The sequence below is a fragment of the Trachymyrmex septentrionalis genome, unplaced genomic scaffold, assembly GCF_001594115.1.
Source record: "Trachymyrmex septentrionalis isolate Tsep2-gDNA-1 unplaced genomic scaffold, Tsep1.0 scaffold32, whole genome shotgun sequence".
NCBI lineage: Eukaryota > Metazoa > Arthropoda > Insecta > Hymenoptera > Formicidae > Trachymyrmex > Trachymyrmex septentrionalis.
In genome coordinates, this window is record NW_017305485.1 from 283,464 (window position 1) to 297,326 (window position 13,863).

General features: G+C 33.8%; 1 protein-coding gene across 2 annotated transcripts in view; it reads right to left on the minus strand.

The window, feature by feature from the left end:
• LOC108750006 (alpha-mannosidase 2) overlaps window positions 1–13,863 on the minus strand; it is a 189,784-nt gene that overhangs the window by 17,557 nt on the left and 158,364 nt on the right. For both annotated transcript variants that reach the window (XM_018489167.1, XM_018489166.1), the window contains exons 4-5: window positions 10,326–10,498; window positions 3,490–3,623 (exon numbers count right to left, since the gene is read on the minus strand). In XM_018489167.1, the coding sequence (XP_018344669.1) occupies window positions 3,490–3,623; window positions 10,326–10,498 (307 nt within the window). The remainder of the gene's footprint in view (window positions 1–3,489; window positions 3,624–10,325; window positions 10,499–13,863) is intronic.

The window sequence follows — 13,863 nt, forward strand, 5'->3', positions numbered from 1 at the left end:
AAAAAAAGGATAACAGTTTCGCCGATTTTGCAAAATGCTGAAAAAGAAATATTCTAAATCCTATATTTGTTTGAATTAAGTACTTACTAAATATAAACATATATTTGTTTAGTGTATAAGAATATTTATTTGATTTAAGTTCTTTTTTATCGAGTAAAGATTTATTTACTATAATAAATAGAGTCATCGATCTTCAAAAAAACTGGTCCAAAAGTGGCAAATGTGACGTTGCTATATAATAAAAGAATCTTTGAATGTTATTGATGTGTTCCGTAATAACTGATCATAAATATCAATCTGGGTATTGACAAGAGGGTTAAAGAATGCAATAAAATAGGAGGGGGGGGGGGGGAAACACGAGTTATTAATTCTTTTAAATAAATTTAATAATCTACGATATAGGAATATTTTTTATTATATTATATCTGTTTCATTGTGCCGCAATATTTGCAGGATATACATTTTGCAAATACGAACGAATAAATGAGGAGCAATAGCTCCAAAGATAACACATTCTGGTTCGCCAAGCACAAAAAGTGTGCATATTTGTTATGAAAAATTTCGCGTTAGACCGCGAGTTTAATATGGAGAGATATAAAAGGAAACGTTCGCGTTCTTCGTTACACGAGGAGGACTATTTAACATCGGACCGTAACAAAGCCCGGATATATTAGCGCGCGCGGAAAAGAGGACCGCCGTCGTTGCGTACCGTGCACAATAGAAGATTCGGTTTTTGTGCCGGCAATGAATATGTCGTCCGTGCAAAAACAAGCTGTTAGATCCGCGCGACGACTATTATTTCGTGCAGACGCGCCGACACAAGAGAGAGAGAGAGCGAGCGAGCGAGCGAGCGAGCGCATTATTTCGGCGAGAGCCGGCGCGCCAGGCGTGTTCGAGGACCCTCGTTCCTCCCACTTGTACACGCGTTACGCGCGCGTGGAAACCGCGCGACGACAGGTCATAACATGGTGTACGTTTTGTCGTCGCTCCCCTTCGTCCGCTGTTAATGATCGTACGTTACTCGCGGAAATTTCGCGTCGCACGCCCGCCGCGTCTAGTCGCGTCCTGCGCGTGGCGCGCCGGTTCCGGATCATTCGGAGGCAAGAGATACGCGGTGACAATATTTGTTTCCTGAAACGCCGGGAGTACGATGCGAAGAGAGTGGCAATTAAAATATTGCCGAGATGGTCATGTTGTTTCATCAAATTGTAAATCGAAATATTCCAACGTTTATCGTAAAGTTATATTTATCATCATTATCGTGTATGTAATCTGGAATTGTTTGGAAAAATTAAATCATTTCCAAAAAAGGAGCCTCGATATGAAAGGAAAATGAGCTAAATTGAAATATCAGAAATTGATAAAATTGCTAAGAATCGATCAAATTGAGTATCTAATCGTCATTCCTACATTCATGTTTTACACAGAAAGAACGATTTTGCGCTGAAGTATCTGAAACTTTAGCTGGAAATAATTTTCTTGAACCATCCAAATAATTACATTAGAATCTCGAGCACGATGAGAAACGCATCTAATTATTTCGATAGTTCAACAAAAAAGATTATTCTTCGATCTAACTAATTTTTTAGATCTTCCAGCAAAACTGTCCTTCTCGTAATAAGCATTATGGATGTAAACGTAAATTAGGTTATCATCGTACATTCAAAATAATTGTTTCTTTTTTTTTTTTTTTTAGAAAAAGTTCAATAGCTATAAGAACATAATTTAAAGAAACATTTTTTTTTTGAAAATATTTTCTATAATCAATAACATCAACAAGAGACGACGTTTATATTCTGCGTATATAATTCATTCCCGAGGAATTAATTCTCACTCTAGTGTCAAATTCCCACTGTAGTTTCTAATTAAGAGATATGAAATTAAATTAATAAGTCCCTCCTCGACACGCTTTTTAATAATTGCACGAAAGTAATTCTTCCCGAGCTGTTCTTTTCTCTCAACGCTTTTACAGCTTTTCCTTTTTCTTTTTTTTTTTTAATATTAAGCTTCCGACGTGAATACTCCGCAAGACGACCACCGTACTCCATGTTGGTATTCCAGGTCATGGTACGCCTGACCCAGCTCCGCTATGTTCGGAGAACGGGCACACGTAGTGCCCGTGGTATACCTAGCAAACATTAGCAATAATCCTACCGCAGCTATGCGACATACGTACGATAATAGTTATTGTCATCCCTTCCCCTTGTGCAAGGGAAACTGTTCTGCCTCGTGATACCCCGACGATACAGCACGCGAGAGCGTTTCCCGTGGAAAGGTAATCAACGCCGACTGAAATTTCCACGGGGGCGGTAAAATCTTTCGTGGTAACGTTAAACCGAGTGAGAGCGAGAAGGATCCTTTTCTCTTCATTGCGAGAAAGAGGAGAAGTTTGGGGAGGAGTAAGAGGAGGAGGATCGTAATCAGGCGGCTCCGAGAGGACGAAGAAGACGATGACGACGACGACGACGAAGAAAGTGGCGGAGAGCAATTTTCCGTTGAGAAACCTGCTTGCACCCGCCGCGCCGCCTTATTACTCTTTCCTCTCTCCCTCTTCTCGTCATAGTCCTGCCGCGTGGCGGGACGAGAGAAATCCTTTCCATCCACTCTCGAATATCTTCTCCCTCTCGCGCAGTGCATCGGTGGAGATCCTTATTGCTTCCTGCCGATCGACACTTGGCTAGCAAACGACAGCCAGAGATATCCTACCTAGCTATCTACCGGTTGCCGGAATTCCGACGTCCTTTTGGTTGTCGGATAGAGTTTTAAAACGCCGATTGATTTTTATAGCGTCGGAAGGAAGAGAATATTCTTTTTCATCAGCTTGTACCCTTCGCGTTCCCGTTCGTTTTTATGGATCTCATTTTTTTTCTTTGCGATTCTGAATTATATGTACATTTTACGCTCGTATTCTTCTCGTGTTAATATTAAGATTATCTTAATATCAAGATCCTAGTATTAGATTTGATATAATTTCTATTATATATAATAGTAATATACTCGGTATAATGATTGAGAAAAATAAAATTAATATTACACAAAAAGAACGATTTTGTTGAAGTATTTCGATAAAATAAACATTTATATAGATGCAGATCTGAAAATAATTTTATTGGAGCATTAAAACAATTATGTAGGAAACTCAAGCATGATAAACAACGCCGCAAAAAGTTTTGATATTCTATAATAATTAGTTCGAGCATCCTACATGATTATTTTGCTAGAATTTTTCACCGAAAAATAAGTTGAGTAACGGAATCAATCAATATGTAAATTAATATTATTTGATATAAATTAAAATATTTTCTAAAGAAAATTTTGAAATTTAACACCAATCCATTTCTTCTCTTCACAATTGTAAGTTTATTCTATAGAGTTTTCTATAGATTTAGCAGTTAAATTAAACTAAAATTGTACTAAATACCTTACAGCAAATATTTATAATTCCTAATTTGATGTTCTGAAATGAGAATATAAGTTACTTTTACTCACCTTCAATGAGTTGGTCCAGCATAGCATAAATGTGAGAAGTCGCTTCGTCAGTCATGACCCAGCCTCCGGTGGTCATTTCTAGTCGACCGTCCTTGACTAATCTTTTTATGACCATCTTCTTCGTCGGGTGAGCACTGAAAATGAAGATAAAACTTCTTATGATAAGAGAAAATGAGCGCGAATTTAAAACAAAAAATAGAATTGAACTTTTTCCAAAGATTAGATTAAGGAATACCTTTCAAGTTTTTTTAAAGAATTTATCGTGTAGAGAAAAACATAGAACATAAGGAAATAATGTAATATCAAATGTTTAATAATTTAACATAAAATTTTAAAAACGTACAAAAATATATTGTGCTTAAATTCTGGCATGAAAAATCGACTCTAAATTCAACAATGAACAAAAAAGTGAAGATTATGTGCGCGTGAAATCGATTTGTATTTTACACAGATAATCGTTCTCCACCATAAATGATTAATCTCAGTTCGACTTTGGATCAACGTCGAATTGAATCATTCTCGCGTGACTTGTCCTGACTCGCGTTTGTTTTATACTAGCTATCACGCAATTCGGTTGCAAATCATATTTATCGCTACCGCCGTCGCATTTCAGCTAGCTAGGATTTACGTGATTTGTGCGTCCGAGTGTTATGTACGACCTACATATCCTTCCCTATTCGAAGGTGGTTTCCACATTACGTCGTTTATGTCGGCCATAAAGCCGCCACGGATTCCACCTACTATATGTCTCTCTCTCTCTCTCTCTCTCTCTCTCTCTCTCTCTCTCTCTCATTCTGTTTTCCCAGATGGCTAGTAGGTTGGTTTAAGGTCGCTAAAGCTGAGGTGGTTACGCCCAGGCCAAACTGGGGCATTTTGAAGATTGAGCTTTCCTCGACGTGGATCTGTTTAAACTGCATCGCCACCGATGCAATAAATTTTTTATGCGTCAGATACCGATACAATTTCCTAACGTTTTACGTTCTTAGGATTTCAGTGCATGTCGGTGCAATCAGCCCTGATTAGGTTATACAAAATTTCAACGACGAATACTTCAAAATAAAATACAAAATAAAAAATGATTATTCTAAATTATCTCATTTGTTTAAATCTTGAAATAAAAAATATAAATAATATGATTGGAAACGAGACCGTTTATATTAAAACTTGAAATACAAAGCGCCTTACCGGTCCGAGTGTTAAGATGTTGAACTACTATATAATTTACACTCATTTAAATTGAATGAATTTTCAGAAATATTTGTCGCAATAAGTTTATTATAATTTTTTAAGATTTGGGAAATCTTTGGGGGAATTATTTGTTTCAGATTGATTGTGTGAATCCGATAATCTTATCGGCTCGCAATTTAAATGAATGTATATTATATAGTAGTTCAACATTTTAACACTCGGACCGGTAAGGCGCTACGTTTTTATTTATTTCAAGTTTTAAAAAATATAATTTTACTAAATTTTAAGTATTAAAAGAAATTGTCTGTGTATCTAGATTGTAATTTACCAAAATAAATCAAATATGATAAAAGATCTTTAAAGATAAATATGAAGAGTATTCAATAATCTTAGAAAGAAGAATGTAATTATTTTTAAACTCATGAAAATAGGAAATAGAAAACATAACGCTGAATCTTTTTAATCCTTAAATAATTCAATGTGAATTTGTATATACTATATGCATATATACTATATTTGTAGTTATTTGAACTGTGCCGAAATTTTATTGGATTTAAAAACGCAGCTAAATTACTGAAATAAATATCACGATTAAATTTTAATGCTCAATAGGCATCTATTAAAGAGATCTTGATGTGCCGGAAATCTGTAAATAAATTTATAATGTAATTATTTTTAACAAACATTTATTTAAAGAATGATTGTAAATTATATATTTATCAATTACGCGGGTTGTTTAAATAATTCTATTTTATAACTTTTTTATCATCTTAATTATCAATTAAGTATTATTAGGTGTAGTAAAAAGTCATCGCGTATTTTTAAAAGACATCTATCAGTAAAAACTGCAATTACTTTCTTACCAACAATATAAATATATCTTGATAGAGTAAAGTTTCAGCTTTAAAAATCTCTTTTTTAAATTATACGATACGACAATTTTTAATGGAGTTATGAGCAATTAAAGTCAAAATAATTCTTTTATTTAATCCGCGATAACTCAGTAATCAAAAGTCGTAGAAATATTTAAAAAAAAAGATTTTGTAGGGAAAGTATCAAGCTTTCACGATAGGTAATCGAAAATTTTCTCAAATTCGTTTTGGACACGTTACAAATCCACAAAGTGAGAAGAAAATTTTTCGTCTTTTTCAGCTCGTAGTTTTTGGTATGTAAAAATTATCAAACTCATATAAACTTAAAAAATGTGATAAGCTTTTAAAAGTAGAGATTTCAAGCTTTAAAACCCTTTTTTTAAATTTGAATTTCATTCATTATTGACGAAGATATTGTATATACAACTTTGAGCTAAAAAATACGCGATGACTTTTTACTACACCTAATATTTTATATTGATTTAACGAAAATTAAATATAATATGTAAAAGTAAAATAAAAAATATACTGTAACTTCAATGGGATATAAAAATATAGGGCCATTTAGAAAAATACATTTCAAATGTATGAATGTTTTATATTTTAATAATCAATGGTACGAGAGCAAAATCAGCAGTTTAAAAAAAACGAGTATGTTAAAAATTGAAGTTATATCTTAAATTTGTTAGTATATATTACATGCACTAAAATACATAGTATGATATCTAATTACCATTTATTATTGATTATATCTTGTTGTGATTTTGAGTTTTCAGATAGAGTTAAAACCTTCAAATCTTCTGAACGTGCCAAGATAATTCTTTTAAAATAAATATTCATATTTCGAAGCTTTGTTTTCATAATTGACGAGATATTTTTAATCAGATTTGCGTCCGGAGATTGGGAATGCCAATCCATCGATCGATGTCATTTTTACGTTTATGAAAATCTCGTAAAAAGCATGTCTCATGAAAAGCATGATGACAAGCTGTAATTAATGAAAATAGTGATTACACAACATATATAATAAGTAAATATATTTTAGTGAATGTAATGTACTTTTAAAATATAACTTTAATTTTTAATATTCTTTCACAGAACTGCTGATGATGCTTTTATACCACTGTATCTTAAGACGCTTTCAATCGATTGTATATGCAAAGAGAAATTGTATAATACCGGCCGCTCTACGTTTTTGTAAAATAATTTGAGCTAGACTTAATGAAAATTGAAAAAAAATTTTTATTTATAATTCCAATCATATTTAATAAAAGAACGGAAATTATTTTACTCCAAATTGGATGCAAAGATTGATAATTAGAGCTGTATAAAACTAGTACGACTAAATCAGCAGAATTAAATGGGAGTTATCGGAATTTTTAGTACCCATTTTGTACTAAAAAGTACCATTAATGATAATTTTGTAACTTGTGCCATTTCGAAAAAAATCGTATAGCGATGTTAGCTTAATGTTAACCAGGACTAATTCAAAATAAAAAAAAGAAGAAAAATAATATCAGAAATCAATCGATTGAATTTGTACTATTTTGTACTGCCAAAAACAATTCTATATTATGTCATTTTCAAGAAAACAGTGGCGCTGCTAATTTAAGATTTAAACTGGCAGGACCATAAAAAAAAAACAACACGAGGGCAAAAATTAACACAACTGAATTTGTACTAATTTGTAGCATTGAAAATAAGTTAATATTTTACATGTTTTTTCCTTAAATGACTTTATTAGTATATATAATACTTTCAATCTATGAAGTATTCAAACTGGGCACCTTTGAAATATCGTTATTTTATTTTTTTTTAAACTTGCTAACTTTCTACAGATAAAAATATGAGACATGTGTTTTGCGAAAAAAATGCGATATCTTTTTTTGTGTATTGACGCAAGTTAGTAAGTTGCAGAAATTCATAAAAAACTCATTCGCTCATGCGAACATTCACATTATTATGTCATCGAAATCATTAGTCGTATAAAAAAAATGTAAGAAATCGATTTTAAAGATCGTAAATTGTTCTATGGATAGGTTATATTTAATTTATCATTTCCGTATAAATAAATCATTTTCCTTTTGTTTACAATTTTTATCAATATTTTTCATTATCGACGCACCAATTAAAAAATTTTATAAAAATATCATTATATTCCCATTTCAATTATAAAGCAACCCTCAAAATTTAAAAATGGGACTCGAATTTTTTAACTATTCATTCAACTATTCGTTCTATTTTGAAATTTTCTGTGTAATTTTTACCCTTGTGTTGTTTTTTTTTTTTTATGGTTTTGCCAGCTTAAATCTTAAATTAGAAGCGCCACTGTTTTTTTTTTTTTTTTTTTTAAAAAACATAATACAGAATTGTTTTTGGCAAAATAGTACAAATCCGATCGTATTCATTTCTGATATTTTCTGAATTGGTTCTACCAGCTTAATATTAAGCTAGCACCGCCATAATTTTTATCGAAATGGCGTACAAAGTACAAAATTATCATTAATGGTACAATTTAGTACAAAATGAGTACTAAAAATTTGATTCCACCGATTTGGTCCTGCTAACTTTACAGAGCTGATAATTAGCAAAAAGCGAGGCAAAAAGGAAAAAGTGAGAATTTAAGTTTGAGAAATAATTGTTGTGTAGTATCGACTAGCAATAAATTTAGAAGATTTTTAGGTGGAAATGACTAAAGATATAGCGAAAAGTCATTTAAATTTTAAAAGTCTTTGTAAATTATTAAAATTTACATGTATCACATATGGAATTATATAATATAATATTTTCCTTGTAAACTGTAACGTTCAAAAAAATCACGTATGTACGTGATTATGCATTACATACATGATTCTTTGAACGTTGTAGTTTAAAGCCAATATTGCATGTATCAATAAGGTACAATAAGGTTTTTTGAAGCCCTTTGATTGGCTGCAGACAGAGAGAGGGGAGTTCTCAGATCTCCCTGTTCTATAGCTAAGTAAAAGACTTAAAAAAAATACGACATAAAACATCGGCTTAAGAGTTAAAAACCTTACAGGTTGGCCGATGGAATGAAAGACGAGATATTTTTGGGTATCTTGCACCGTTATGTAATATAAACAAAATGATTATATCACTGTTATTTTCTTACAGCTGATACGACTAAGTATAGTATATATAATGCGATAAAATTATTTAATTGCCTGAGAAACAAAAGATCAGCTCTAAAAGATCATTTTTGTCCAAGACACACACGCTGTCAAAACAAAAGCAAACAAAAGCTACCCTATTCGTTACGATTTAATAATACGCGGATTACGATATACAATAAAACAATAGGACGCATCTTTCGTGCACGTACACAGTGCTATCATCTAATGGGATAAGTAAAAATCAGCTTTGGTCGATATTATAAGCTAACCAGTACTATACGACTTTCCCCTATATTATAATTATTTATCATTTTTTCACTGATTGCTCTTCAATTGGGATTGTATATACAATTCCTGACAATTCGCAAGTATTTCGATTATATTTTCATTCCCATTTTTTTTTTCAATGATCCAATAAAATCGCATCGATTCGCGCGGCGTGACTAAACCCTCAAGTAAAAATTACTTCGGAGCAAACCTACAGGATTCTCACATTCTGTCTCTAACAACTGGAAGAGAGTAATGAAAGCGAGCTCCCCAGTGAAACTCATCTGGAACTTATCATTTTATCTGCTCTCTTTCCCTCTCTCTTTCTCTCTCTTTTCTCGGAATCCACTCGTGACACTTCTCCGTCTTCTTCATCCCTACTTCATCCACGGCTTTTCCGCGGCTCGTTAAGAAGAGGAGAACTGCTACTCGGCGTTGTTCGGGTTTCCGCTTCGTTCTTCCAAGCGCCAAGTGACTCGAGAATCACCACCATCCAGTTCCCGATACGATCGCTCTCACCCTCCCGGCCTATTTTACAACAATCCATTTCCGAGAGAGAGAGATGCTTGCGTGCGAAAACCGGTTTATTTAACGCACGAATGCACGGACAAACGTTTGTCTTTAATTAGAATAGAAATGTAGAAACCAGTGTCAGAGTATCCATAGAAGCGTTCTCAAAAGAGTAGAACATCGTTGATAGGAAGCTCGTCAATCGTGTCGCGGAGTTTGAATTTCGGAAACGGACAATGAACGTTGCGTTACTAAACATGTACAATTATTCGAGGCTATAAGTTTTCATTTATTCAACGCTTTATCTGAGAGTTCCATTTTATAATTTCGGGAAAAGAGATTACGGGAAAATCCGTAGATTAATACACAAGTGCACTCGTGTTTGTCTTTAATTACAAATGCATAAGTCAATATTCATATTAATAAGTCACCCCTTAAGAGAAATATTAATTATACCTCGTGAATTCTGGGAAATGACAATCCGTTTGCCGCTTTAGAGGAAATTTGCACGGTGTCGTTTTGAAAATTTCATTAATTTTTATCTATCTTGTATAATATCATTTAATTTATTATTATTTGCGTTATTCTTTCTACATTTCACTATTTATTACATACATATATATACACATATATAAACTGTATTATTATTATTATTATTATTATTATATAGTCTTCAATATTTTCAATTTAAACATAAAAAAGGATAAAGTGCTCGTTTTATGTAAATATATACGTATATTATAATTTGAAGACAATTTCTCGATGCATTTTCTGACGCGAACGTATCTTTGAAGTGTTTCCTCTCTTTTTACTCGTAAATATTTCGCAAGACATTTGATCGCGTATGCACATAGAATGCACTCACCTGTCCCACCATAGTGATAAGAACGAAACCTCGCTCCAGATAAAGGTCATGTTCGGCCATTGTTGCAGCTTCGAGACCATGTTATTTAGGATGCTCCTCGTAGAACTGTGGAAATACTGCTCGAACGTCTTCAGCCATCCCGGATCGGTGTGACTGTGAGGCACAAGGATAACCTGCAACAGAGAAACGCGATACTATCGTGAGTTTTATCAGAAACGTGCCACAAATAGTAATATGCCGGGATATATAGGTTAATGTTGCCTTTCATAAAATATTTAGTATAGCCGGAAGCATTACTAAAAAAAACTTTTATCCTTGGTAAAAGCGATAATTAAATGTAAAATGCCGAAGTTTCCTGTATTCCGAGTGAATGTAATTTCAAAAAGGTCTTTAATATAAAATTAAAGCATGCTTTATATTTATTCATTTATTTATTTTATTTGCGTGTAATCTTGTCGACAATATGTTATTCCTATTTTTTCTTAATTTACTTATTATCTATTACAATCTGATTTTTGTGCCGCATTAACATAATTACATCCAGGAACAACATCTCGAGTTGCTTTCTGATAATACGATTCTGATTATACGACTCGATTTCGTAAATTAATCAAAAAATTAATTAAAAGCGGCTGAATTTTTCAAGGATAAATGCTTGTTATCAATGGATTTGATGTTTTCTATGAAAATTAATGGACAATTTCTGTTATTCGCTAATCATTAAAGACAACATCAGTAGAATAGAATTTTACTCGATGATGCAATCGAAACAACGACGCTGTCTCGTCAAAATTCTATGTCGATGGTCTAAGTCTCGTATTTGTTAATCAGACTCTTTCGAAGTAATCTATTATCGAGTAATACAATCCAGTTAATCTCGATTTTCGACAGTAACAGCTTGCTAACATGGGAATTCGTTAATTAGCTCGTGCAATATCGACATCAGCTTGACGACGTTGATAACGACAATGTAATTGATACACTGTACCGTGTCTCATCATTATTAATCTGCGCTCGCAGTTGAGAAATGAACCGGCAGAGACGATTTGCGCGATTTATTAGTTTATCTCTGAACTCGCGCTCTCGGCCGCATTTAAAAAGAGTGTTTCAATCTGTCTCGAGTATCGACGTGTCGATATTTGAAGTGGAGTGCGAACGACATTCTCTCTTTTTTTTCTCTTCCCCCCACTCGACTATGTGGGTGTGTGTGTGTGCCATCGTGCGATTTTTTTTTTATTGCTGCTCACTTTGTTGCTAATACTTCGCACTGGAATGCAATTAAAGCGCGATCGGATTTTTAAATCGCGAAAGCGAACCCGGGGGCGAACCCGATATAGACTGAAATGCTTCTGCAATACATTGCTCCCTTTTCGTTGGAAATGATAATTATTACAACGACAGTTTCATCAGATTGCAAATATTAAAACACGTTGATGCATAGGTACGCAAGAAGCGAGATCGTATCATTACTTCGTGTGCGATCTCATGTGATCACATTGGCTAATTCATGTTCCAGTTAAAGCCGCACGATATTGTGCAATCTTCTAGTTCATAATCGATACGGTCCTCCTCCTCCTCTTTCGTTGTATATCCATACAGAGAATACTTTAATAGGTACACGATAAGTTCGATCAATTCTAGATAACCGGTCGCGATAACTGTCTCTTCTCTTCTCTCTCTTCTCCCCCTGTCTCTCTCTTTCTCTGTAATGACATGGAATAGTGGAACGACAATGTCAATATCGTGTAATTGATATACATACTGCTATAGCAAGTTAATAATTCAAATGACGTGAGATACAACGTCGCGCTCGACACAATACGAGCGATTTATTATGTGTTGTCGGCGGTGAATTTATGCAATTTAGGACGTGTCAGTAGACGATAATGCCTCCAAAGTTCCAAGTTTGCACTTTCTTCATTGTGAGAATTCGGAAAAGTGACACTTTTGACAGGTCTATCTTTTTGCATGATAAATTACACGAATTATTTTCACGCGATTACTCGTACTACTTAAATTCTTTAATTCTTGTAAATGAAAAAAATGTCACAATATAAAATACTATGACGTATCTGATATGAAAAATTGTAACGCGGTAAATTATAACGATATACTTTTATTTTGACATATCGCCACCAAAATCAAATTATTACGATCGTCGCAAAAAACGCAAGAAAAGTATGATTGAGATAAATTAAACGTACACGGATTATACTGCGTTTCTGATTCTTAATTTAAATGTAAAGGGTTTTCGACTTTTTTTTCGCAGGTTTTAAAAATGCAGTCCCGATGGTCTCGAAAGAGTAAATAGGTACGCTTCGGTTTTTCGTTTCGCGAGCGCAGGTACTTTTGGCGATGCCAGTCGGATATTTGATTTGCAAAGCTACACAAGGCGGCGTAAATCTTTTAAGCGGGAATCAACTCACAGCGGTAACTGTCATTAGTCGTCGTCCCTCCGAGAGTTTCGACCGAGCTCTGCGTTTTCACCGAGATTTCGGGCTCTGGCCACCGCCGCCGCCGCTGATCAAATTCGCGTCTGCCTTAATTTCATTTCGCGCTCACTACGCGGACAAATTGGAACGTTCTTTCGCGCGGAACGCGCTCCCGAATTTGCGAAAGCTCTCTCGTTAATCAAAATTCGTTTCGCTGGCCGTATCCCGCCTGTCGCGTCCGTCTCCCTTTCCCCTCCCCCCCCCCCCCCAGAACGATGGATAACGTTATTTCTCGACGCATTGTTTATCGCTGATTATTTTCTATCCAATGTTTATTCTTTCAACGCGGAAGGACTAGGTATTTTTTACAAGTGACAGGAATTAAAATCTTATTTCATCGTTCGACACTATTTTAGGAGAATGAGTATACCTAAAGTTCGCGAAAAGAGTAAATTGATGTTCTGTAGATATTAGGGGAGCTCGTTATAAAAGGCAAATTGGACATTTCGTTCCGTTTAGGTTTTTATAACAAAGGAAACAATGGAAAAGTTATTGTTAAGTATTTTCTTTTACAACATAGGTATATACTTCTCCCTAAGTTTCATTTCAATCAAACAAGTATTATAATAGGAAAAGAAAAAAGTTTGATTCAAGAGCAGGCAAGTAAATTTTTTAGCACTTCTAATTTTGTATTAATGTCCTTCGGCTTGAGGAAGCAATCTAAGCGATGTATTATTAGTTGAAAGAAAAGTTTAGTATATAATATGTTATTTTAAGTAACAATGATAATTCGTTTAACGGATTGAAGGACTCTTCCTGTACAAAATAAATAACAATAGATAAAGAGCAAAGTAAGACATTTCTTTACAACACATTTCTTTAAAAAAGGTCACACAATTAAAAGAATAAATTACATGTAGAGAAAAGTAAAATTAAATAAAATATATAATAAAAAATAATAAATAATAAAAACTCAGTCACTTTAAATACAAATTACAAGTTTCGGCTACCTAATGGTAATTCATTCATTGTTGTAATAAAATGATCAAAATCAGACGTGTGCAGGGATGGGATACGTTGGCTCATATCACAAGAAAAGATTAACT